The 27,661-nt window shown below is 46.7% G+C and overlaps 1 protein-coding gene across 2 annotated transcripts; it reads right to left on the reverse strand.

The window, feature by feature from the left end:
• Positions 1-855: 855 nt before the first annotated feature.
• On the reverse strand, positions 856-9,168 carry sncb (synuclein, beta). 2 transcript variants are annotated; one of them, XM_029165738.2, is made up of 6 exons: positions 9,007-9,168; positions 7,879-8,012; positions 5,682-5,711; positions 5,361-5,446; positions 3,168-3,251; positions 856-1,694 (listed from the first exon to the last, which is right to left on the reverse strand). In XM_029165738.2, the coding sequence occupies exons 2-6, from the start codon at positions 7,997-7,999 to the stop codon at positions 1,665-1,667; spliced, it is 351 nt and encodes a 116-aa protein (XP_029021571.1). In that variant the 5' UTR covers positions 8,000-8,012; positions 9,007-9,168; the 3' UTR covers positions 856-1,664. The 2 variants fall into 2 exon arrangements, with proteins under 2 accessions (XP_029021571.1, XP_029021572.1); XM_029165739.2 differs by having other exon boundaries at positions 7,879-8,009; positions 9,007-9,166.
• Between the last annotated feature and the right edge of the window lie 18,493 nt (positions 9,169-27,661).

Genomic DNA, 27,661 nt, shown 5'->3' on the forward strand with positions numbered 1-27,661 from the left:
AGCAGCTTCGGCGAGTCAGAGTGGGGAAGAAGAGACTCATGTTAGCCAACGGTCACCTTTAGGCTGATGAAAGTGGAACGGAGACATTCAGCTGACTTTTTTATGGATCATACGTGATATTTATGAGACGCGTATTTACGCCTGGCAGCGTGTTTCAAGGCTTTCTCTGCAAAATGCTGTAATATATTCACTATTACATCACAATGCTCCAAAGACAGTGGGGCTGTGCACTTTTACCTATGTTGGCTGTTTCTTTGGAGGAGTCTGCCACCTGCTGCACAGCTTCCTGAGCTGCCTGCACTGGAGACACAGGGACAGAGACAGACGAGTAACTCCCTGTGGAACCGCCACGGCGTTTTATTCTGTCCACCACACACACGCGCCCTCGTCCCACTGCTGCGCACGTGTACCTGCAGAGTCTGTGACTCCTTTCGCGGCCGAGTGGCCCGTGCCTTTCAGGCTCTCGAAGGACTTCTTGAACGAGGCCATGGCTCCCGTCTTCGTCCCACGCACCCGTCTGAGCCGCCAGCGGCGGCGGAGGCGGTTTAATACCCTGTGTTCGGGGGCAGACGCCCAGCGAGCCGGCGCGTTCCGGGCGGATTAACCCAGACAAAACCCGCTCACAGAGGCGTGATCACACCGGCATCCCGGCGGCAGCGAGAGCTTGGTCAGCAGATTGTACTCGTCCTGCAGTCAAACCCCTCCATGCACCCCCCCCCCCCCCCCCCCCCCCCCCCCACACACACACACACACTGGGGCAAACGGGTAAACATGCAAAAAAACTAAACTTGTCATGTGGTTTCAAACCTAACATCGCTGTCGCAAACATTATCACACAACAGTAACAAATAGTGTCTTTTTTTACTTTTTATTTACAGAGGATGTGTATGTCTGGCTTAACACATAAACCTTTATACTGACAAGTCCTGCAATTGAAAGCACATATTGATATGACAACCATTATGATCTCAAGACATAATATATTGACTTGATTTAACTTGTTAAAATCTTCAGTACGCACAAACACACGCACACAAAAACAGGTACACTCTGTCCATTTCTAACGGATAGTTTACTGGAATGATTTCACAAGCAACTGTAAAGGTACAATGTAAAAAACATACTTACTTTAAAAATTTTCAAATTAAGTTTGATTCAAAGAAATGCAAAAAAAAAACAAAAACAAAAAAACGAAAAGGAGAAAAAGAAAACACAAACAGGCATTGTCGACACTGAAGAGGATATTATTGTATTCATATCTGCTTGCAACCGGACATATTTATTTTTTCCACTCCCAGCGTCTCACTGGAAGATGGTGAACATCTATTGCACATGTCTAAATACAGATACACATAAGTACAAAGTCACAAGCCCTGGCTCAGGTCTCATTTCATTGGGAGGGAATCAAGGAAATGAGACCGCGAGGACAAATCCTACACTTCAATAAATACTTACACCCAACACATTACATTAATAACATGACATTTACAATATATAATAAAAGATTTGTCTCGAAGGAAGAACATTTTCAGTGGGAATGCTTGTCTTTTTTGTTGTTTTTTTTTGCAACAGGGGTGTAATTGTAATAGTTTCAGCATTTGTCCGTTTTATTGTTACAAATATTATTGTGCTGCTGGTTAGATGGTGTCTGGGACTGATGCTCTTACGCCTCAGGCTCGTAGTCCTGGCTCTCCTGGGAAGAACAAGAACAGATTTTAAGAGACAGGCAAGGCCGTGTCTGCTTCAAACAGACATTAGGATTTCTCTTTTTAACTTAAATCTGTTTACACATAATATGGAGTATCTGCTGGCACATAACAGTGAAAGTGATGATGTCACTCCACAGTTGAGCTCCTCTGGATGAGTTTCTCTCTGCTGCCAGCAGAGGGCAGCACAAGCCTATTCCAGCTTCAAGGACATGTCGTGAGTACATTCCCAGCATCCTTGCAACCGTGCACACGCCTCCTCCTCTTGCATGATCATAAAAACTAAATCATAACAGCACAGCCTTCCCAGAAGCATCATGTGTTTTTACTCTCACATTCAATGTACGCAGAAAAGTGAGTGGGAGGATATTTTTTAAATCTTCAAATCCCTCCCTGTGCAACTCAGACTCCATATTTACAGCAATGCAGGGAGAACCTGACATTACCCACAATGCACCGGGGCAGAGAGCGTCATCACCACACCCATTCACACAGAGCTCGCGCGTCGTTGGTGTGGCAAAGGGATGGGGGAGGGGAAAGAGATGCGGAGGACGAGCGGGGAGAGATGGAGGAGGAAATGGATGATGGAAGCTCCAGAAATTCACTTTTAATTCGCATCTCAGGGATATCTCCACTTTATTCCTTTGGCCGCTCAATGCAATAATCCACTGATGGAGGCCATAAGTAGGAATAAAAAGAAAATCCCACCAAATGCACTGAATAAAGGGAACATTATTAGAGATCATGCAAAGTCTCCTACTGAATCTTAAGCCTTTAATATTCACCAGGTTTCTGGGCAAATTCATAACCTGTGTAGTGCTGCTCACCATATTACATGCTATTAGAATCATTTCAATATCATTGGCACTTTACACACATACGCTATTTAAAATATAATGTTCAAAGTATTGGGCTCTGCACAGTTTGTGCCTCCCCTGATAAAAATTCCAAAAATAACCATCTGTGTCAGACTCGCATCCTTCCTCCACACACACACACACACACACACACACACACACACACACACACACACACACACACACACACACACACACACACACACACACACACACACACACACACACACACACACACACACACACACACACACACAATGCCCAGTGTAGGTGGTGCTATATTCCCCTGCGCTCGCTATGTGGTAATTGGCTTTTAAGGCCTTTGTTTCCATAACCAGAGAGAAGAATTGCCTTAACATGAACTGGAGTGTTTGTGTGGGACAGGAGCAGAGGGCAATCGCTGGGTGCTGCTGAAGAGCAATACAGCTGAAGTGTACAATCACGCACAGCAGGTGAATACTGAGGAGCCCCCGGCTACTGGAAGCCAGCGACCAGACCTCTCCCTGCACTGGAGTTCAAAGCTAGATGCCATAAAAACATGGAGCTCAATCCTAACCTCGTTCAAACATGTCGTATGTGCCTTGTGTTGTGTAGGTCGATTACCTGGGACTCATCATATGTCTCCCCTTCTGGCTCCAGCATTGCCTCTCCCTGGCCCTCCATGGCCTCCTGCCCATACTCCTCAGGCTGCAGAAGGAGAAACAGAGTGAGTCACCGAAAACAGAAACACTCAAAAAAAGAACTAAAACAGTAGTCGATGGGATTGAATTTTTTTCCTCATTCAATTCTTGACTTTGCCCCAGGCCAGAGGTTGTGGATCTATATAGATATATCATTATACATATAAGTCATCTTCTTTAATACATTATTACAGACAAGGTTCCTGCTGCAGCTGCTAACAGCTGCAATTTGGCCCAATGACCAAATTCATGCAAACTAAAATGTTTTCACTGTTCTTTATCTCAAGCATCATCATCATATATACATGTGTAATCTACACACACACAATATACAAGCAACATCAGTTGAAATGATCCTGTGAGCCTTAACGACAGCAGGCGTAAACATACTAAATCCAGTTTTTGTAAAGAGCAGTTCTCCATCAACGCTGCACCTGCTGGGCCTCTATGTCCACGCACTGAAACCAAAGCGAGTGTGTCAGCGCACATTTATTTTTAAACCCAGCACTAATCAAGTCAATTAGGTCAGAGAAGAAGAGGCCATAATCCTGTGCACTGTATCAGGCTGCTGATATCGCCGTAAGCCTAGTGACACGATTAGCATGGCCTCAAACGCCACACAATGGGAAACCACCATAGACGCATCCAATCAGACTTATCGCGGCCTGAGAAGACGCTAACATGAAAATTACTGTTTGTCTGATTATTAAAATACTAAACGTGGAGGATCTTATGGGTTTGAATCCAGCAGACACTTACTGTATGCATCAACAACAATATTTGACACAACATTTTCTTTTATTGTAAATTTTAGTAATAATCTGAAAGCTAAATGTAGCATTTTGTTCATTTAGGGGTTTGGCAGGAGTTAAACAAAGTGGACATTTAATCCAGTATAAGCAGAAACTGGGTCAAAAATATTGTATCACGTGATAATTATGTCAACAGCGTGTTGTCAAAGAGCTGAAATGAGTAGTTTTATCACTGGGATCGTGCCTTTGAGAAGCGTATTGGAGCAGGCTGTCAGCTTTACTAGATTAGCCAGTCAGTGGAGAGGCTCCAACTCTGAGGGATGAAGGCTTAGGACAGAGCGAGGACCTCCTTGTTTCCCTGACAGTCTGACAGAGATAGACGAAACGTCAACACGCTGACGGAGTGTGAATGGGCCATTTAAGGCAAATTACTCCGGAGGAAAACAGTCTGTGTCAGTGTATCATTTAAATCTCCCAGCGTGGCTGCTCAGCAAATTGATTATTCCATGTTTTATGTCGGCGGAACCGGCGCGTCGGTTCCACCTCTCCGCTCACATCTCTCCGGACCAGAGTGATGTGGTGTGGAGACAGAGGACATGACATTAGCAGACGTCCGTCGAGGGCGGCGGGCAAGAAAAATGGCCGACGTGGGAGAGAGCTGATAGCTCTGCGGGTCATTTATAGGCACCACAACACTCACACTGGCTGAAGACGCTCGTTATAAATAGCACAGACTGTGTGGAACCGCCATTTGTCATCCTAAACAACCATTAGCTTCCTTAATTATAATCAAAAACCAAACCTAAGCGCAGTTTTGTGCTTTAATGCCGACGACGTTGGAAGGAAACATATAAAATACAGACTGGCGGCCTTTCGTCAGCCAGTGTTTTTTCTCTGCCATCTGAATCTGGCTCTGCGGCAGCCACGATCCCGTCCAGGCCCTAATGAACACAACCCACGAGGAGCTGCCAACTGTTAGTAAGCCTTGGATCCGGAACACTGGTTTCGTTTTCCTCCATCACTCGTTCCCAAGCACGTGCGCAAACATGACGGCGAGCGGCTGCATCGCTGCCACGTACAGTCGGTACCAGTCGGTACCAGTCGGTACCAGTCGGGCTTTTGTAGCCATTTTGTTACTTGTGTGCAATTTAAGTGGCAGATCTAATAATTTGGCTTTAATAGATAACAACTGCAACTCGTCCAGTGAAAACAGTGGTTTTGATGATGTCACAACTGGCCTCTGAGCAGAACAGCACAGCTCATTTACTGTGTTATCAGTCACACGCTCAGACGCCCGTGGTGAAACAGCGCAGAGCAAACGTGCTGATGGGCTGATGGTGACTGTAGCCATGGACAGTACATACGTTCATGTCAGAGGGGAACTCGTCCTTCTTCACCAGGCCTGTGGCTGCAACGATGTTCCCCATGGCTCCAGTGGTCTTCTCAGCCACTGCAGACAAACACACGTAACATTATAGCTGCGGATTCAATCCTGGCCCGCCGTTGTTTCCCAATTCATTGTGGCGCCTAATGAGCACTCGCACATCTGGAGCGACACACAGACACTGTGCGTTTACTGTAATGAGCTTCCACGTTTCACACTCAGCAGTAAAAATCCTGTCACTGTAATGAAAGCAAGCTCTTTACTTCAGCAGTGTTAATGTCAGGGTTCGACTGAAACTCACCTGTGCCCACGCTGTCTTTGGCCTTGCTACCTGAGCAGACAAGAAAACACCAGCCGTTAGCATTGTTACGCTCGTGTGTGTAAATAAAAAACTAATATCAGCCACCTTGACTAGAGTGACATGCATCAAATGCTGAATATCAGAGTATTTGGAGTTTGTGAAGCAAAAATGCAGCGTTTCTGAGTCTCATTATGTGAATGAATCTACAGGCTGTACTCATTCAGTGATATATTGCTCTCGTCTCCCGTTGCAATGCCTCAAGTGTTAAACTCTGAAATGCAACCGCAACAACCTGTCACCAATTAGTTTTCGTATAAGTAGCACAACACCAGATTAGCTGACTGTTCCCATCTCGGCTCTCGGAGCCACAGCCGCGGTGTTGTTTAATGCCGTGGCCTTTGGCAGCGCGCATCCATCTACACTGTACTCCATGGAGCTACAATCCACTCGCTGCCCACTGCTCCCGATAACTCAGAGCCCGTCGTCCTCTTCACTGTGCAGCAGTCACATGGCTCACTCGTCCCCGAGGGCCTTTAAAAGCCAACAGAAGAGCAAAAAAACGGCGTCTCCACAAAAGGCGAAGCCTCAAAGCGGCGGCGCATACATTCAGAGAGGCCTCCATTTACTGTAGGCAGCAGCTACCTGCACATCTACAGTAGAATACATACAATACAGTACGGTTGAAAATCGCATATACAAGCAGAATTAATTGAATAGAACTGCTTGCTCCAATCTTCCAATGTTTCTAATTGAAAGTAGAAATAGATTAAATTTGACAACAAATGAAATATAATGATATGATTGGATGATTCGTATCATCTAGCAACAAATACCCAGTTCTAGTAGAGAAATGCTCGATGACTTAATCTGCTTTGACGTGTTACAGCATTAAGTACAACTAGGGTTCCTCAGTGCCGCTCCGTGCCTTTCTCAGCTCAGCTGGGTAGGCGGTCTGCAGCTGCAGCAACTGTCAGGAGGCAGACCTATCAGAGGCCGCTCACCCCTCCTCCACGGGGGCCCGAGCAAATCATGCACAGCTTTTTAGGGCATCGCCGTGCTCAGCGAGCAGCGCACGCAGCCACCGAGTGTGTACTGTACCGTAGGCGCCTTCTCCTTCTTTACAACAGGTAAAACGGAGGCACAACGCTGGCTGATGAGTGACAGGAGGCTGAATATGGAGTGAGATCTGTCTCACGGCGGACGAATCTAACAGGGAGCGGTCTGCGCGTTGTCGTGCGATCCAAGGCACAGCAGCACAGAATCAGGGCCAGGACTGGAACGAGCAGCTCCACAGGAGTCAAAGCCCCAAAGACACTCATTAAATAAAGTGGAACACCACCGTTACGGGTTAGGCAGAACTTTTCCAATCTAATCTTAAGGAAATTTTCATTTTGCTCTCAGGCCATTTTTCGATTTCCCTAAACGACGTAAAACAGGTAAAATGGAGCGTGCCGGTGAAAGCAGAGCACGTCTTTACAGTACTAATAAACTTTGAAATCGCGACCCGCGCGCTCTAATCAGATTCCAGGTCCCTGAGACAGACCAGACCTGAGCGAGGCCTGCAGGCGGCCGTCGAATGCGTGGCCATGTGGCGAGAGCTGCCCCCTCCCCCCGCACCCCGTCCCCCCTCGGCCGCCGGTAGCCCGGTCCAGTTGGGCACGAGCACATTCAGAGTCTCACATCGCGCGGGCCTTAAAATAACTCCCCATCCCCACTGCCTCCATTTCTCAAGCACTCGTAATCTGAGGCGTAAATAATAGATCGATATGAAAGGTGAACCGGCGCATTAGTCGTATACTGCATTCGCCTGCATAAGTAAAAGTATATTGATCAGCTGACAGGCTGATGGATTAATTAAATTACTTCTGCTGTTGTGTAATACACCAGGCTGAGTTCTCCACATGGGTGCATTCAGCTGCCACTTTTATGTTACATTGCACATTTAGATTCGATAAACGAACCATGGAGCTGTAATGATTTCACCGAACAGGGAGGTCAGCATCCAAACAGCAGCCTACATAAATGTGTCTATGTGCAGGTGATGCAAAACTCTTTTATTTTCAGGCTAATATTATACAGTAGTCATTCAATTATTTTAATAATACTCAGGAACACTGCATGAGAAATAAGATATTTCATGCTCTGTGCCAACACTAACATGCGTAAGTGTAACTACAGAGATGTGTGATCATCTTACCTACGAACATCACTCCTTCCTTGGTCTTTTCAGCTGCAACTGCGACTCCCTCCTTGGTCTTCTCTGCAGCCACAGCCATGCCCTCTTTCGCTTTAGACAAACCCTTCATGAACACGTCCATCTTGGCCGAGCTACTGTGAAGAGAGACGCACCATAGTGCTGTCAGGCCCCATCGCCGTCACTGTGTCCACATGCGTTTTCAGCTGGAGACACGTTAGGCTCCATAATGCGGACGCGCAGCGTTTCATACATTATACATTTCTTCAAAGCTCTCTGGATTTGAGTTTAACCCAAGAACATACAGCACATCAGCGAGAAAGAGGGCAACAGCGCCCCCTGTGGCGGATCCTGGCAGATGCAGCTCAGCCATCAGGCTGTAGTAAAAGCCCACTGTTCACTCATGCGTTCAACCTCATTTCACATCCTCGACAATGCATGAAATATTAAAGGCCAAAAGATGTCAATGAAATGGTTAATTGTGGAGGCGCTCATTAATTATTACTCGCGTGAAATGCTGCTGTCACTGGCAGCAGGATGACGGGATGGCGCCTGGGGAGAAGCGCAGGCCTTTTTTATAAGGGACAGGGAAGCGTCTTGTGTTAGAAGGTGTCATATGTGGCTGTGCCTAACGGTGCTTGGGAGGAGGGGGAGTAAAGCACGACGCTCTGTGATAAATACACGCGCTGAGGCTTTAACGTGGAGTCGTGTGGATGAGATCATCACACGCGAGTAAAGGCGTTTTATGAGATATAAGGCGTTAATATGGGACCAAGCTGCGGTCTGAGCGTGAATTCCAAACCTTCAGTCCAAACGCGGGCGCCGCAGGTCAAGCCTACACGACTTCATGCATCTCCGATGTCGACCATTTCTCACGTCTGCGTACGTGTTTGACCGGAATCCTCCCTTCGCATACTTGTGTGTGTGTGCGCGCGTCCAGTCAGAACAAATCGTCGGAGCATCGCCGCGTCCGGAACGGAAGGACACGGCTGGAAAATATCCAACACACGGTGCAAACCAGAGCGTTCAAACGACGACGCTCGTGCACGGTCCTCAAATGGTGGTGACCTCTATGCGCGTAAAACAGCGACCACGGAACGGCGAAGGAGCAATGAAACGATCGAACGTTACCTTCAAAGTGCCTTCGACTTGTCCTTATGATTCAGTCACGCAGTGGAGTCAAACTATCGTCTAAATGGGTGATATCTCCACAAATGATGACTAGGTGGGCCTTCCTCGGGCTGATCTCCACCAACAGGGACGGCCCCCTTCACAGTACGGCTAAGACTATCACGTCCCTCACCCCCTCCCCTCCCCTCCACTCTCTCTCTCTCTCTCTCTCTCTCCATCCAGTAAGCTATTGATCACACCCCAGATGTCAACTGGTGAAGCAAAGGAAATCATCCTACACCACGTCATCCTGCCCCCATTTTTTTTAAATCGCAGGAGCTTTCCCCGCTGTCCATGTTGAAAGATCTTCCAGTGTGGCGGAAATTAGATTTATCGTTGCTAAGCCCGGATGCCGGGGTGGTGCTGGACCGGGGGACGGTCCCGCAACATTGCGTTTAATCGAGCGGCGCGAGAATATTTATTTCTTCTTTCACGTGAGGTTTTATGAATTAAAACACGGCACAGATAACTTTTGACGGGTCCGCGCAGACTCCATTTTGGATCTAACGGGAACCTCGTCATGTGCTGCTACTGTCTTTCATTTACGCAACCATCTTTCTGCCCTGTGTGACCGTCTTAAAATTTGCTGCGCCTTTATTTTTTTGGCATTTCCCATTAATTGTGTTTCAGTGATTTTTACACTCCCCAATGTGTCAGGCAGCAGCTACCAGCAGATGTGTCGCTCCAGAGGTGGAAGGTGCCTAAATCCACCCATCACTAATAAATGTAATGTGCCGGTACTGCCACGCTTACAACTGCATTGGCCGAACAATTTTATGTAAGAGGGGGTTGAGCTGATTAAGCATGAAGTCGCCAGCTGTGGTGTATTACGCCTGGGTACAACAAGTAGAGTTAATTGATAAATTTAAGACGGCAGTCTCTGAAAAAATGATTTATAAAATCCATAAACAATATGTTTAGTGATAGTGATATAAATAGATTAGCAGCTCTATGCTGTACGTTAAATATGAGAAAAAACAAGTAATCGATTACTGTTTTAATTAAAATTCAACGCTATGCGGTCACGAGCTCGACTGCAGTGAAGGGCCTCAACCAATCAGAGTAGAGGATGACCTCAGATCAATTTCCCTCCAGTAGAGCCGGGCAGGACAAGACCGATCACTAAATCGCATTAGAGCTGCTGTCGTTGGATATTACACGTTTTCCCACGTTTCACTGAGCCGATTTACACCCTGGACAAATGCTTAAGTACCGCCCCTCCCTTTTTACCCCTCTGACGTATGTCTAGTGACGCCATCCTACATGTAGTGGGCAAGATTGAAAAATCGTCCTTCTTTCCCTGCCACCCCCTCCAGTATGAGGAAAGCCCACATTCTGTAGTTACATCTCTTTGACTTGACCTGTCCTGTCTCATCATGTCAGGGAGTGGGCAGACCTGCAATGCATGTGGCCTTTACAGTTCCTGTGCCCTGACTAGATAGCATCTAGAAAATACATATGTTTGTACAGTCAACTTCCGTGTTGTAGCCCAGTCCAAAAAGAAACTAAAAATGTTTTCTTCCTATGGGTTTCTAAGATTGTAGTGTAAACAACTACCAGGGTAGTAATTGTTCATCATCCATCAGTGATATAATATAGTAAACATTGTGGGCCATAACTAATTTATATTTTCCCAGCCTTGAGGAGCGAATCAAGATCCTTCAGTAGCGGGTCAGGTTCTGTCCATGGTGCTGAACGAGCTGTGTCTCTGTCCGTGGTTCTGAACTCTGCTGTGTCTTTGTCCATGGTTCTGAAGCGTGATTTGTCTCTGTCCACGGTGCTGAACTGTGCTGTGTCTCTGTCCATGGTGCTGATCAGCGAGCGTCACACGGGAAGTGGCAAGAAGTAAAAGCAGTACTGTTCTCTTACACGTAGTTAGACAACTGGCCACACAGTTAATTCAGTTGTTATTTGCACCTCCTCAGTACAGAATATAAATCGCTTGTGAAACACGTTTGCCCCCCTGTGGTCCTTTTTGGTAAGTGCATGGCCACCATTAATCACACTGTTAAAGTTTTAAAGTTTTATTAACATTGTAATACACTTTGTAGTGAATATGTGCCTTTGTGTTTTGTATTTCTTGTTAGAAATGAAGAATATCCAAAGCATGAGCAACGAACATATAGAAACACTGACCTTTAACCTTTAATAAGACCTGATTTTAAAATATAGGCGCCGTTCTTAGACCTGAAGAGCAGTTTCACAAGGTAACAGGTCGCTGTTTTTTAGGCTGTAACAAAAACAAATTTTTTAAATCATTTATTTATGTATGAATTATATCATTATCCCCAGTAACTCGGCCATGTAAAATAAAAGGAAAATACAAGCTGGCATTTAATGCCAAGTCTTTAAAAAGTAAAAAGTCATTATTCTTAATATAGTTGAATAGACTTAAAAAGCAGTCGATTCAGCCGTACGTTATCGACAGTGAGATGTCAAGATTGGTTTCCTGTTACAATCATTTTCTCATGAACAGTAATCAGGTTTAGGTGATCATGCTGCACAGAAGCTACATAATCAGGGCAGCGCTCACTGTGAAGTAAACAGCCACATCCTAACCAGTAATAGCAACATCCAGTACAGCACATTAAACACACTGAGGTGAACGATGGTGGGAGTAGGGTTCATAAGATCTGTGACTGAGCTGTGCATAGAAAGACGTGCAGCATGCACCTGTTAGGTAACTTTATTTACACTGAGAGCACTTTACAAAACAGACAAAATGACAACATATTGGAATCATTTTCTATACTATAACATATAAAAAGTCAGCAGTTAATATCTGCAATTCTGGCAGCAATTACAATGCTGAGCCTGTGTGGATTCCTTCAGGGCCTCCCCATATTTAGCTTCACATTCCATCCAGGACAAAAATCCCAAAATCACGGTGCTGTCACCACTGTGCTGAAAATCAGAGATGTAATGCAGTGGTGTCTGGTGGTTTAACAGCCAAGTCAGGTTTCATCAGAAAGAATTTTAGCTGAGTTTGATTGTTATTCTGCTCTCCCATCACAAAGCTGGAGCCGACCTCATTCGTTCCCTTCTCACATGGGTCAGGTTTTTAGACCAGATGTGTGTGTACAGTAAAAGCTCAGTGGTCTCTTGCCCTGATGTGTAGTTTTACCAGAACAGTTGGAGTTTCTAGACACATACGGGCCCACACTCATACAAACTAACCGAGATGAACATATTCACAAAATTGAATTTAGTTCAGCTCCTTTATCTTTAATTAACAAGTTATTGATTGCATCTGTTTCAAGTCTAGTCACAGTCAATTTCTGAACAGTGAAATCTGCAAATGAACCTCAGTGAATGAATGCTACAAAGTTTTTATAATAGAACATTTCTGAAATTTCCCCTAAACTAACACATTTCAAACTGGAACCAAAGTCATTATGATTCCTGGTAAGGTAATATAAATGAAATCATCATAATTGTTAATTGTTATTAATTGTTATCTGGCTTGATGACTGCCCATCACATTTAATTTGATCTGCTTGGTTAATGCCTGATAGAAATCTTTGAAAGATTCATAGGCAATTAAAGTTAATTTCAGCCTAATGGAACCTGTGCTAATTGCAGGAAACACATCACAGCTGGACGTGATTGGCTTCCCTTGGTAAAACATCCTAACATCTATCCAGGTAACAGTTTATTAAAGAACAGCATCTTGTAAAGTCTCCTCTCAGCAGGTTCACCTCATTTCAATTAGAGACGCTTAAAACTTCCTCTTTAAACTGTCCAGTGTTCAGCCTTTTAGGGATCGCTCTTCCAGTCTGCTTTTACTCTTCTCTGTCTCTTTTGCACTGACCTGCGGAGAATCTCACAGGGAAACCACTCTCATTCAGAGCAGTAGTCATTAAAGGTGAATCATATGTGCTTCTCCTCCATCCATTGCAGAGTCTTTGCTCAGTGATCCACGTCAGAAGATTATGGCGGCGCAACGTGTGATTGTGTAGAAGGCAGACCTGTAGTACTGCAGGCTGAGCAAAGCTCCACGGATCCAACAGGCCCAAAATAAAAGTGAGTCACCCCCACATTATATTCTAAGAAATAAATTGTTCCCTGTGTGCATTTCCAAAATTGCTAGCACAGTCAGATTTCTTACCCTCACTTGGCAGTGGTCCTTTTAGCCCCCAGTGAACCTCTACCGTGCATTTTTTTTTTTTTTACGAGCTGAGCTCCTGCATGATGCTTTTCCTTTTGAAGATCCATTGTGTGGAGTCAGTCACAGCAGGCTTTATATATTCCCAATCAATCTGCGTTGTAAAATCCTGACAGAGACTGGGGCTGTACTATAGCTAAAATTTACAGCTGTTTAGATTGCAATTTCCCCACGGCGCGTGCACGCACACTGCAACCAGCTCCTGGAGCTCAGTAAAAAAAAATTAAAAAATAAAGCTGTTGAAAGTCTCCAAATGCGAGTTTTACTCTCTCTTCCATGCAATCGAGAGTGATTGGATACATTTACCGAATCACACTGCATTAATACTCTTTAGCCTGCTATAAAGTGAGAAAGTGAGGGCAGTGCTGGCTGCAGATCTGAGTGGACCACGTTCCTGACGTTTTTTTTGATGAATCAGCCGCTGAGGCTTCACGCCTCTAGATGGCAGCAGAGACTGTTCGTCCTCTGAGGGCGAGCGATTATCATTCACAGCACTAACCGTGGCTGGTATCAGCCCCGTGCATACATGAATTGATTCAGTTTAATGTACACCACCACATGCACGGGATGAAATATTTACTTGTGCACCGTCCTCCTCCCGACACCTGCTATCGCCGCCTCCATCAGTCTCCGCTCGCCGCGGCTGCACGCGCGTGTTTCGTGCAGCAACTTTGGCGTCGGCGTCGAAAAAATGGCTCAGGAGGAACTGCTGTCTCACCGCTGAAATGCTGATGGAATATCAACATTCATATCTGTATTTCCACCGCACATGCTGCAGCCTAATCGCACCGTGACAATTTGCAGCTCCTGCACTGGATCTGCGTTTGTCCAAAGAGGATGTCACCGTGACCTCTCCACGTCTCCCAAGAACAGACCCACACTTTTGATAATGTGTGTTAATTTATGTAACATTTGTTAACATATTTGTTTTAGTGATCCTTTATCCGCTGCATAAATTGTACACACTCTGGGCATGTCTCTGCCGCTGATGGAGCTATCCTTTGGGTATAATAACGGATGTACTAAAATTAAAGGCATTATGCAAATTGTACATACAAAGTGCTGAAAGCTATTCTCCATCTTCTTTATGAATGCGGGCTTAATCCAATGAATCTGTGTGAGAGCACTTTCACCAATGATTGAACTCCGTATACAGCACCTGAGTGTATGCCAAGCTATACAGATTACCAATGTGACATACTGGAAGCAATATTACAATTATGTCATAGCAATTTGTTAAACTGTCTCAAGGCTGACCGCATGAACAGAAAGATAACTTATGCTTTGTGTGTGTGTGTGTGTGTGTGTGTGTGTGTGTGTGTGTGTGTGTGTGTGTGTGTGTGTGTGTGTGTGTGTGTGTGTGTGTGTGTGTGTGTGTGTGCGCGCCTGGGAATTTGCTCCTTACAGGAAAAGGTTGCTCATTTCTCCTTTATTTGTCAATTTTTGGCAGTTATATAAACCCATCCCAGCTGGCTGGTTGCCTGCACAATTGCCTGCTATTAATGTTGATGCATAATTGCGTTACATAATGTGCTGTTCTGTCTTTTAAATGAGCAAAACAGCTGTGGCCACTGGATGTGCACAGATTCTCGGCGCCTCGGCTGGAAAACAGCCTATTCATAACCAGGAGCCGTCACAGGTCACTGTCAATGTCCAGACGCATCCGTGGAGCTTTTGTGACTGCTACAGCACTTCGTTGCACTTTGTCAATGAACGAAGATTCTCACGGAGATCTGATTCATTTGTATTCTTTTTTTATCAGACTGCTGGTAATTTAAACACCCTAGTCGCACAATGTCATCAGTGACAGACAGAGAAATCAATCTTTGCTGCGAAGAAAAAGGGAGAGAGAGAGAGGGGGAAAGAGAAAGAGCGAGAGAGAGAGTGAGAGAGAGGGGGGGAAAGAGAGAGAGAGAGAGAGAGAGAGAGAGTGAGAGAGAGAAAGAGGGGGGAAAGAGAGAGAGAGAGCGAGAGAGAGAGAGCGAGAGAGAGAGAGCTAGAGAGAGAGAGAGAGGATGGAGGGAGAGGCAAACATTTGCTGCGACTGGTTTCGCCTGCAGCTTCCCCAGCAGATGGTGGTGCAGCATCGTCGAGGCGCTTCGCCCAGAACAAGACGAAAATGGTGCAGAAGACGATTTGTCTGAAAAAGAAACGCCGCAGACTCTGAGGTACGAACCTTAATGGCGTAATGGGGCTACGGCGTGCCCGCGCCGCCGAGGCACGCTCGCACCAGGATTAGTGACTATGAAGAATCCCCAATGACAGCAGTATATCTTTCAACATCTCCCATATGGTGCACCCACGGGACGATTAAAAGTGGAGCACATTGATAGCCAGAGTGCAGTGAACGTATGTGCATATGGCTGCAGTTTCTGAATCCAGTCACTTACGTAAATGAATCCAGGATTGAGTGCAATCATAGTATTAAAACTGCAGATTAAATACTTGATGCTGCGCGAGCGGAGACATGCAGCTGGGTTTGGAGAACGCAAACAAGGTGGAGAGCGAGTATCAAATGTGCTGACACGTATTAAGTCAAAGGGGTTGCATTTGCATCACAAAGAGCATATTCTACAGGAGGGTTTGTGGCTTTTGAGTCATGACAGATTACAGTGTTGTGCTTAGCGCTGCCAGTGTGATATTACAGGTGCTTGATGCCAGATATAAAGGCCTCTCCACGCGCTACAAGGCTGAAAGTCTTATTTCAGACAGGTCCTTTATAAACTTGCAGTGCAATAAACCTGGCCGGCTCATCCAAGCTTCCATTTGCCTCTGCCCCTAAACGTAAGGCAGTGTTGTTTCTGTGCCATTTGGGAAATATCTCGGTTGTGTCTTATATCAAATGGGAACGGATATGTTCAGTCTGAAGTGCGGCGGAGGAGGCTTCACACGAGACAGGAAACAGAAGTCCTCCAGCTTTTTCGGACGTCACGCTCTGGCGCCACATTCATTAGCGCGAACAGATGAGTTTTTAAAGGTGAATCATATATCACCACGCGTGTTCTGACAAATTACATCAGCGAGAGGAACGCCGGGCGCGGGTTCCACGGCAGAACGGAATCCTTTGAAGTCATGCGAAAGTGACTCTCATCAGATGAGAGCTCCGCAGAATGAGACATCCAGCATGAAAAAAATAAAAAAGTGATTGGAAACCCGGTAAGCTAATGAGTTTGCACTTCTATCTTCTCAATTTGTACGGACTTCTATGCCAAGGCCTTTGAGGCTTTTCTGTGCCAAGTCTTGTAATAGTGTTCTCATTGTTCGCCTGGGAGTCTGACACTTTTTTTTAGGAAACTTAGGGGGAATCCATCTCTGAACTTTTTTTCTGTGAATCACTGTGAATCGTGAATATTGCAGCGGTAGAATTGCGGTTAAGTGGGAAGAAAAGGGCGGCGGCTTAAAACGCACTAAAGGGAGGATATGTCACGACTGCATCCGAGCTGCGGCGCAGTGATGCAGGTGATGAGGAGCTCTGGTCAGAGACTCATAAAAAGATATTGGTCAGTTCCTCTACCTGCAAATCAACTCTCAGTCTATGGCAATAGCCATCTGTAGTTATTAACTGGCTCCTTAAATAGTTTGAAACAAGTACTGCTGTTCCATCGCCAGCTACACAACTAGCTGGTAACTGAGCTACAAATGACAAGGCTTTTATTTTGTTAGACTCGGAAGTTATTCAAATTATTGGCAGGGCAGCGACAAAAGTGCTTATTTCAGCTTAAGACGCAGGCTGTTAAGATTTGCTGGGAGCAAATCTAGAGGCTGCTTGAGTCTTCAGGCATGTCCAATCCCATTCCTTCAACCATTAATGCCCGAGAGCAGACCAGAGGAAACATTACAGCCCCTCAGATCAACTCCGAGGCCCGAGACACCGGGGCCCTTCTTCTCCTCGAACTCGCTGGTTCCCTGGCTAAGCCCGGGTGAAAATGTAATAATTCTCACACATGAGAAGACAGCGCAGAACACTCTCCATATCCTTCTCCTCACCATTTGGAAACGGCCGCAAGCTCAGCGGTCGGTCCTTTTTAAATTACGGTTACTTTCAGAGTGATAATCGTCCGTGTGGGGAGTTTGGGATAAACACAGCGAACCGACAGTGCACATTATGCTCTGTAGGTAAATGGATGTTTACTCACAAATGTTCTAGGTCAAAGTACTGAGGAGAAACATCCTCGAAAGAGTTTAATGAGATATTGAAAAGGAAGCTGAAGCAAATGCCTTGGATATGCATGTAGGAGTTACTCTGGTATAAGTGTACAGTACAAACAGATCGCCCGCCTCCCTCAGCGCAAAACAGCCTCACACACACAGACACACACACAGCCGTAATTCTATGAGGCTCAAGGTTGTCGTGCTTATTGAATATATCAACTTAACCACTGATGTCATTGATCAAAAAGCCAATTCTAGTTCTATTATTGTGTTCGAGGGTAAAACAATTGGCAAATGACTTTGTGAGGTGCACTCACTTGGTAAACAGATCTGGGATCCATTAAGGCCACAGAGATTATCAAGCCTCAGTCCAACAATTTGAGGAGATTGCTCTAAACACCTTGCTGGTGACCTTCTACGTCCAGCTGAAAGTCAGTCGGAAACGTGGCAAAGCGCCCACGAGCACCACCGGCCTCATTTTGCTGCCCGTGTCCTCTCATTCCCATTACTGTATTTATTCCTTTATTATCCCTTCACCTCCCTGCATCGAAGACGTGCCGCTATCAGTCCTTGGATCTAGTCATCTGCTCCAGTTGTGCCTCTGGGTCAATACTGGCCACATTAACGGAGGCGTCTCTGTTTCAGGGTGGCGCTGCACATAAAGGCTTGAACAGGGTGCCATTAATGCTCTGCGGCTTAACGCGGCCGCCTCTCGACCCCTCCGTGGGAAAACGTGGACGTCTTCCACGTGCGCCGCGCCGACGGGTTGATGCACCCGCGGGGGTCGATGCGGTGCCGAGGGCGTTTAGCGTGACGCGCTAACAATGAACGCAGCCGGTCTGTGCTGGGATCTCCGTGCGGGGACACTAGGTAATGGGTGAAAGCGACTCTTCTGAAGGATGCAAATTCAAGAGCTCGTTAAGAACACACGCACGAGATCTCCTGCGGATTTCAAAAAAACAGATTCCTAAAGACGCGTTGGAAAAACGGGCACCGTAATGAAAGCCTATAACCTATGGGGTCCTAAATCTGATTAAACTCCAATCTGTCTTGATGTGTTTTGCATCACGGTTATATAATATCGCACTGATATGGAGGATGTTTGAAGATCTAAACCTAAACCCTGAATAACACTGGCTGGCAAGGGATCAGCAGCCAAAGTATTTTTGTGCTGGTAATCTCCATAAAACCTTATGCAAATCTGCCTGGTAGAACTGAGAGGGGGTTTGGCCCCACACAGAAAAGTCTGCAATAATTAAAAAAGCAAGTCAAAAAGCGCGTTAAGGCAACGATTTCGGCACTCAGGCGACGCACGAGCGCGGTGAAGTGTTTTTAAGTGACACCTGGGCGGCGGTATCTTTGTCTTCTGAAGGGAGGATGAAACCTCTGGTGGATCCAGAGAGAAACATTTGCACCCGATGAATAAATAATGAAAGGAAACGAGGGGCTTGCATTCGTTTGCGAAACATAAAAAGCAGACAATTTTCACAGAGTTTTAATCCAAGGTTTCACGGCGGGGTGTTACAATATGCAGCCAAATATAGCAGAGCGCTTCATGAGGGAACTCTAGAAAGGCAGAGTATTTGACGCTAAATGAAACGGAAAACATTGTGCAGCCTCTTATTTTACCGATGCTAAATCCTAATGTAAGCTGAGAGTAATAACGGAGCGCGCTTTAAAGAATCCCAGGGAAGGATTGCTGCTCATATATTTCGCAGAAAACAAACACGCAGGCCCGTTGTCTCTTTTATTTCCCGGCGACTGCTGAGCTATAGCTGAGATTTATGATCCAGGAACGGGCGACTGCTGTCTCTTCTTGGTGGAGACTTGAAAGCAAACACAGTCGTGTGCCAGTGACTGGTCAGCGCGACACAGTCATTTTTCTCTGGAAGACAAGCCATATTGTAAATCAGACGATAAAGATGGTGAGTTAGATCTCTCGCTAAGCAGCGCTGCAGAATCCTAATTAATACGTAGCCCAGGGTCCGGGTCTGAGCTCCACCTCTGGCGCTGGAGCAGAAACGCCCCCCGGAGGCTGAGCCCATTCACCACCAGCGCTGTCTGGAGAAGAACCTCCGTTAGTGTAGGTAAACACCCAAGCATCCCTCTCCTGGCAAGGATTCCAGCGAGCAGAATAAATAATAAGAGCGATGATCTGTCCCACGTGGAAAATTATTTGTGACTATGAAGCATTACATCACTTAACAGTACGACTTGGAAAGGGAAAAAAAAGAGAAAACCTTAATTAGCGCCTCCAGAGAGTAGAAACAGATCCAAGATTTCAAGGGTAACACTCAGCCAAAATCTCCGCCGATATATTATCTCTCACATTAGTTGGTACCCGGCTGCGAGGGAGCACTCTTTTCATTTAGAGATATACAATATGGCAGGCGCTGATGAATAAATGCAGGTCCTGGTCGCGAGCCCAAATATTTTCCACGTTTAATTAACCAAGCTGCCATTAAGCTACTCCTATTCTCCTTTCACCCAAGTCACACTTGTAGCACACAGTCATTATGCATGTATGGATGCGTTTGGATGAGAGTCAGAAAGTCGAGGACGGGAACGTCTTTGCGTCTCCGTTCCTTTTATTTCTCTGACCTTTTCGAAAGAGGCTCCTCTAAGGTTTGTGGAATATGACTAAGGCATCGAGCTCCTGCGTGGAGACGAAGGGCTTAATTGGCATGTAAATGCCTGTCATGAGTCATCGCAGGAACACTGGGGTGCGTTTCCCGGCGTCGCCGGCTGTGTGCAAACACGTGGATCCAACAGATGGCAACATTGTTCCTTCTTCGCCGCGAACAGGTTACTTGGCGATCTGCCAGCGAGGTACGGGCGCACCGACAAACCCTCCAAAATAAAAACAGCCATCAAATACAAGTGTGGGCGATGACGATGTGACTAATTGTTGCCATGGTGATCTGGTCTTTGAGATAACGTCTAACGGTGAGGGAAAAGGGAGCCGGGCGCACGGAGAGCAGACGAGAAAATGAGAACGAGAAGAGGGCATGAAAAACGAGCGCTAATGCTTCGTGTGTGAGAGGAGAAAGGAGAGAAATGACCCTTTAATGTGAGGTCATTTCAGTGTCTCAGGGATGTAAATACCTCATGATTCATTTTTTAAAGGACTGGACTTTAGTTACTGGTGTTAAAAATGGACTGAACCGATCCCAGGTCGCCATAATCAAGGTTATACTGTAGCGATTAAGGGGTCGGCCCCGTGTTTCCTCCTTCATATGCTGAAGGTGTCACACATTGCTGCCGCTCGAGCCAGAGGCTTCACTTGAAACTTTATTTATGCTCATGAAATGCCAGCAACACTAGGGAAATGTGGGTCTATCCAAAATGATTACAGCCTCGGCCAAGAAAGCCCTCTCTGCACAGGTCCGCTAAAAGTAAAAAATTACATGTTCATGCATTTTAAACTGGGAGAAATGAATTCGTACCTGCCACGAGGGGGAGTTTGCGGGAGGCGCTTATGCCTTCAATCACCTTCAATCAAGCTTTGTCTGTGATTGAGGAAGCGTGGCGGAGGTGTGTGTGTGTGTGTGTGTGTGTGTGTGTGTGTGTGTGTGTGTGTGTGTGTGTGTGTGCGCGCTCCAGGCGAGTGCAGAGTCAGTGTCTGCTGTGTTCGTGTTGTACCAGGCAGAGACGCTTGGCCACAGACTGTTGCATCAGCCTTTCCTTTTGTTTAACAAGACAATGGGAACTGGATGCTAAAGCAAGTCACAGTAAATGAAGGGATGGAAAAAAACAGGCCATGAATTAAAATAAAAGAATTTGGTTCCAAATTAGAACGATCCACTTTCCCCTGGGGTCGGGGGTCTTTGATAAATCGCCAGTGGCTTCACATCGGAGGCCTGTGCGCGTGTTACCACGTGGGAGTGGAGCGAGCTGCGCTGAGCCGCCGCTGTTTGTCACATGACAACCTGATACCTGGCTATATTTTCCGCTGGGGCCGAGCGATAAGAGGGCGCTGCAGATAAGACACCGGCTGCTGTGGATGTGCCGGCCGCTCACGCCATTTCCGAGGCGGCGGCCGCTGAGCGCGTGCGGCGCGACTCCGTGAGTCCCGCAGCAACACGCTGGATTTGCTTCTCGCGGCGCCAAACAGCCTTTCGTGGTGCGTTCGCTGTCACTCACCGCAAATGACATCAAGCGGCGGAATTTCAAGTTGCCGCCGCTGCCTCCTTCGTCTCCGGTGACGACTAGTGAATAGGAGCCACATGTGACTAATCATTACTCACGCCTCCGACTGCAGTGTGCCTGATAACGACGCGGGGATGTGAATTCGTCTCCACTCCCACACAGGCTGTTGCTAAATGACAGTGAAGTGACGAGTCCTGACGATTCTGACATGATACATGTCGCCTTTTGCCGAGCAGCGTTCGTCAGTAACACCCGTCACGGTGCCACTTGTCACGGTGCTCCCGCTACTCGGCGCTGCGCCTGTCACTGTGATGCTACGACAAAAAGAGGCGACCTCATTCCCCGTTCCACCTAAATTGTCTGCAACTGAACCTCCGCGCGTCCTTTATTACATAAAAAAGCGTCGTTTCCGTACATGGCGGGAAATGGAGAGGCTTTTTTCCCCTCCACAGCCACAACATGGTGGGAGAGAATGTTGTTCATGTCATGTAATTCGCCCTTGGGTGTCCTCTCTGCTCTCTGGCTATGTTTACGGGACGATTTGTTTCTGCAACAACCTCTCAGCAGGAGTGTGTTAAATGAGGAGCGTGTGCGTGCGCGCGCGCGTCCGCGGGCCTGAGTGGTCACATGGGCATCGGGTTCCTCCGTTCGTGTCCACGCAGTGCATTTGCTTCCTCGCGTGCCTCGCGCTGGAGCTTTAACTAGGCGGGAGCCGAGAAGTCCGCATCGTAGCAATCAGCTGCGGCTTCATTAATATGTAAATTCAACCGGAGCCTCTTGTGAGTCTTTACAGTGCTTCCAGAAGAACCGCGCGGAGGCCTTCTGGGGACTTAACGTATGATCTAATCTTATTTGAAACCTCCCTCGCTTCCGGCGCGCGCGCCCCGTCTGATTCGAGGGGAGCGGAACACTCAGAAGCGTCGCCTGGCCGTCTTTCAGACCGTCCCGCTCCCACTGTTTGTTTGCTTTTCAAGAGCAGCACAAAGCTAATTAGACAGCTGGTGTGCAGCCAATTTATGTCCCTCAGTCTGTTGTTTACCCACTTTTTTTGCATAATACAGGCGCGATTGTTGACATTGTCTACACGGTCACAAGTGGCCATTCGGGTTCGTTTTCATTAGCGCCGCCTGAGCGGCAGGGGGCGGGGCTTGCCCGGCGCGAGGGGGGGGCACGCGCATCGATTCTGCGCTCTCGTGTCCCAAGCGCCCTTCCATTCGCCATTAAGATCCATACACAATTAACTAGCATCCAGACTATAGAGGCGCTCATGTAGATGAAGTGGCCACAGGAAGCCACTGACCGCGCTGCGGGCGCATACGGCTCCGGCTTAAATGAGCCAGGCTGCTGCAGTCAAACCAGATCCTCATCAACATCTTGGAACATTTCTTCTGCAGTTTTCAGGGTGTAGGTATTAATAATAAAACAGTTTACCAGGATGTGCATGCAATGATTACTAATTAATATGTCAGTGTGTTCACTCATTGTGCTGCACCAATCTATGCAGTATTTTACCTTGGAACAAAGCAGTTTTCACTTCAATAAGCTTCTGTCGGACAGTTTGGGGATTTCCACTGTAGTTCTAAGTACTCTTGAATTATATTACATTTTATTATTAAGCTCAGACTTCTCACTTCTCATTTTAACAACTACCCAGCCTCCTTCTCAACCAGGGAGCACACGCAGGCTGAGGTATTCAGACCTGCATGTGTGAGGAGGACATGCAAAAGTCAGACACAGACACAGCTCAGCTTGCTGCCAACGGTCAACAGGTAAAATATATTCTGACCATTATCTCTCAAGGCCTTTTTACAGGCTCTAATCACACAGTTAGAGGCTGAATGTTTAAACTGAATATGCTACCACATCTACCAAAACAGCCTCATCCCTGTTATATCTGGTTCCACGTTTCCGTTTTTTCTGATGCTGCTATTTTCTAATATCATGTATTTTTAACTTATCTCAGAAGCACACAAACTGTGTTATACTTTGTGACATATGTTCATATTAAGTGCTCAGAGGATGAACCATTACGTGTCTACTTTACTCCCTCCTCAGTGAGAAACTGGGCAGAGGCTTGTTTTCAATTAAAGGAGGACAGATGCTCACAGAAATATTGTTTTTGGTTTGTTGTTCTGGTTCCACCGACAAAAAGCCTTGTTTTTCTTACCAGTTTGAGATTGGTACATATTGGCCTGTGATTACTCCATGTACCCACTAAAAAAGTAAACAACAGCCCAGCATGGCGCACCCTGCATGGACAATATATTAATTTGTACTGACCTGCAGGGAATTCACTACAAAACCTGACAATTATTGTAACAGCTTTCAGTCATGTTGCACTTCAGGTGAAGAATTGTGAAGAATACTCTGCGTGACGGCGAGAGCGAATGAATGAGGCACGAGAGGCCTCGACAAGTTAAATTAGCATTAAGACAGCCGGCATCTGCACGGGTCCTTCTGAGAGCTTTTACAGCATTAACACACAGGTGTAATTAGACTGCTGAGCAGATGTTAAGCTATGTTGGTTAGAGACGATACAGCGATCTATACTGTCAGATGATCAGGGATTATGCCACATCCTTTATGCAGCAGCATTTAATTCAGATTTATCTCTGGAGGCTAAACAATTAAGAGTTTCATTCATAAAAATGCATATTACAGTTAGAGCCCTTTAGTGCTGTAATAAGAATATGAAATGTGAAAACGTTTGCTCATTAAACTCCAAGGACAAAAGCCAAATTCACGCTGAGTGAACTATCACTGGGTCTCATTCACTGTGGAGCATCTTCTCTACAAGAGCTTATCTGTGTTTGCCTCCATTCATCCTCTCTTTAGTTCTGACCTCCCCTGTCCGTGCTGCTGAAAAGCCCCAATGTCATGATGCTGCCACCACTGTGCTTCAGGGGAGGCATTATCCATGTGATGAGCGGTGCCTGGTGTTTACCAGACAAAGTGCTCGGAGTTCTGTCCAAACAGTTTAATTTTGTCTCATCACACCAGAGAATCGTTCTCCCCACGCTTTCGGAGTCCTTAAAACGCTATTTGGCCAACTCCGCGCTGTCATCTGCCTTTTACTCAAGGTGCTTCTGTCCAAGTCCACCGCACATACTGACATGGTGATACTCACAGCCGATTCTCCCATTTCTGCAGAGAACGTCTGAACCTCTGACTTTGGAAAAGTGACCGTTTAGAGCTGGCAAGTCATCAAAAACACGCATTAAGAGCATCTGAAAGAACCTCAGATCAGGTTTTATTACTTTTCAGTTTAAATGATTTGTGGCTGATAAGTGAATCATTGTCACATCGGTGAGGTTAATCAGAGAGGTGACTTAGTATTCTAGGAAATGCAAAAGTTTACTGAGAACAAATGCAAATAGATGTAATGAAATAACCACTGTCTCCTTGTCTTCTCCAGCTTCAGGGAGGAACCTGGATATTCCCGACTTCCCAGTTCAAACGCAACGTTGGTGCAGCATTACATGGGATTAGTTTTATTAATAAAATGTTTTCTTTCAAATAGCAGCTGAAAAAATAGAACTCTTTAACCCATCAAGATAGAATTATCCTCACACATCCACTGAGACCATATTGCCAGGCACCATGCTGCTAGATACTGTAGAGATTGTGAAATTTATGATAACCAAAGCCAAATATGCAGGCAGAGATTTTCCCTAGTGAAAAGCTCAGTTGCATGAAAGCAGATCAAGAAGAACCTAATTCTCCAAAGGTTTCCTGTGGCAGACCACAAAAAGGCTTTTGAAGCTTCGTCTCTTTATTTGCTGTGGAAATACGACTAATACAATAGTATTTTCCTTTCCAGCCTACAGGACAATGTCTCTCACTGAATGTGCTCTACTGTAAGTGTAATTACTGGAGCATAATAGCACACTCGTCATGCCATTATGCACAACGCTGCATGAATACACATGGTGCAAGAATGCTGAATAGATTCAGTACACGCTGTAGGTGCCGTAGCACGTAGCACGTAGCACGTAGCACGTAGCATGCGGCTGTGCTGCAGGCCCAAATGGACCAGCGATGCTTCCAACAGCGGTCAGAACACACATCACGCTCCTTGAACCGCACTTCACACTTGTCCATGTTTTTTGATTACCCCTTAATGCAACTAAAGGGACTTTTAATTTTGTCAGGACAAAAGACACAAACAGGCAAGCCGACATACAAGGGATCACACTCTGACGATAAATGGTTAAACAGTGAATAATGTCGTCCACTGGACCAAAGCTCGTCTGGATAAAAAGGCACATTGAGCTGCAGGAAAGCCTCAGACAGGGGAGTAATTGGTTTCTTTGGGACACGTGGCAGGGTGTCAGCCGAAAGGTTACGAGGGGCCGTCGCGCACGCAACTCCCCAGACCACGAGGCCGATGACACGCTTTAAGAGCACCTCATCATCTCCCATTCACATCATGTTGATGAGATGGGGCGAAATCGAAGCTCAGATCCCTTCGCTTTTAGCTTTTATACCTCTGATATAACTGCCTGTGCTGCGGAACGGAAAAAAAAGGAAAGATGAAAAAGGAAAAAGAAATAAAGTTGGGTACAGAGCGGTCAGAGGCCGCCTACAAAAAGAAAACGCAATAACCACAAAAGCAATAAAAGACCCGTCTGTTTGTTGATTTGCTTGCGTGTGTGCGTTTTTGTGCATAAATACGAGGCCGTGCGCGCTTTACTTCACGCTTTTTCGACGAGGTGAAGGCCAGGTTCGGAAGGCAACTCCTTTGTTCAAATGTGACGCGTTACTTCCTTTGTCGGGGCGGAGGTCAGATCGCGACCCCGCGCTTTTGTCAGTCACGCCTTCAGCCCAAAGGGAAACAGTCTGTCTCCATCACAGAGGCCTTCTATCCGCTGCCGTCCTTTTGTTTCGCTCTCTATTCATAGATTATGAAGCGACAGAAGTCTTTGGTGCTTCTCTCTCCCTCCGTAATCCTATTTCTGTCCTTGCTTGGCTTGATTGAGTTGTCACGCGCCGGCCTGTATCTTCTCCGGGGCCTTTTCATCCCTGCAGCGTAATAATTATCAGAATGGATGCATCTCACGCGCTCACACCACCCAGTGGGAGGCTACAGGTGGGGCCCTCACGTCGCTTATGATCAACAAACAAAATCAATCAGCGAACGTCTTCCTCCCGGGCTTCGTGCGGCCCAGAGAGGAGCAAAGTGCCGTCGCGTGTTTACAGCCGCACACGCGCGTGCACGTGGGCGGAGCCGCGTACAGTATCCGCTCCCAGAGTGCTTAGCCAGAGGAGCTGTCTGCCGCCTGAATAAGGGCAGTCAGTCACCGGCACTAAAGAGAACATTCATCAAGCACTTTTGCGGCTTACACCTGTTTCCGCTGGCTAAGACAGACAAGCCGGGGCGGCGGCGCCACATCACTCCTGACTAGGAGGAGGGGGCGCTTTGCACATTAGCTCCCCACGATGACCGCTTATAAGTAAATAAAGCTAACCTGCCCCCGCGTGACAAAAAGCCAGCGAACGAGGCCGCGGCTGTTATTAATGCTCCCGAATCGCAGATTCATCTCGGCGGCGGGGGCGCTGTCAGACCCCGCGGCTGACGTGTGATGGACCTCCATCAGGGGAGGGGGGGGGTCTGACCGCACGCAAGTGCTTGATGCACTCGTTTCCAGCAACCAGCACTGCTGGTAGAATGACGGCGGTTTAATGGTGAGCGGGGTGATGCGCGGCGGCCTCGCCCTGGTGCCGGGCGCGGTCGCTCTCTCTCCCAGGAGCTCGCGGCGGCGCCCGTCACTGCGGCCGCTGCGTGGAACCGGGCCTTTCCAGCTCCGGCGCCCACACGGACAGGATATGAGCATTATTAGCGTGATCCACGGGAAGATATGCGTCACTCCTTCGTGTTTTCTTTCTCTCCCACCTCAGCTTTCGATATTACACCCTTATCTTCCGGGCGCCCGTGTTGTCTGTTCCAGTGCAGAGGAAGAAGAAGAAGAAGAAAAAAAAAAGGCTTTTCCACTCTTCTTGCACGAAGCAGACATTCACGGCTTTATCGATTTCCTTTAAAATTGTATTTGCAGAAAACAGGAAGAATGTGGGCTTTAATATGTCCTACTCTCTGCAACACCTGGTCTGGGGTTGCTAGGTAACACGTTGCACGGTGGTGTTTGATGCCAG

This window comes from Betta splendens, chromosome 10 (assembly GCF_900634795.4).
Source record: "Betta splendens chromosome 10, fBetSpl5.4, whole genome shotgun sequence".
Classification (NCBI taxonomy): domain Eukaryota; kingdom Metazoa; phylum Chordata; class Actinopteri; order Anabantiformes; family Osphronemidae; genus Betta; species Betta splendens.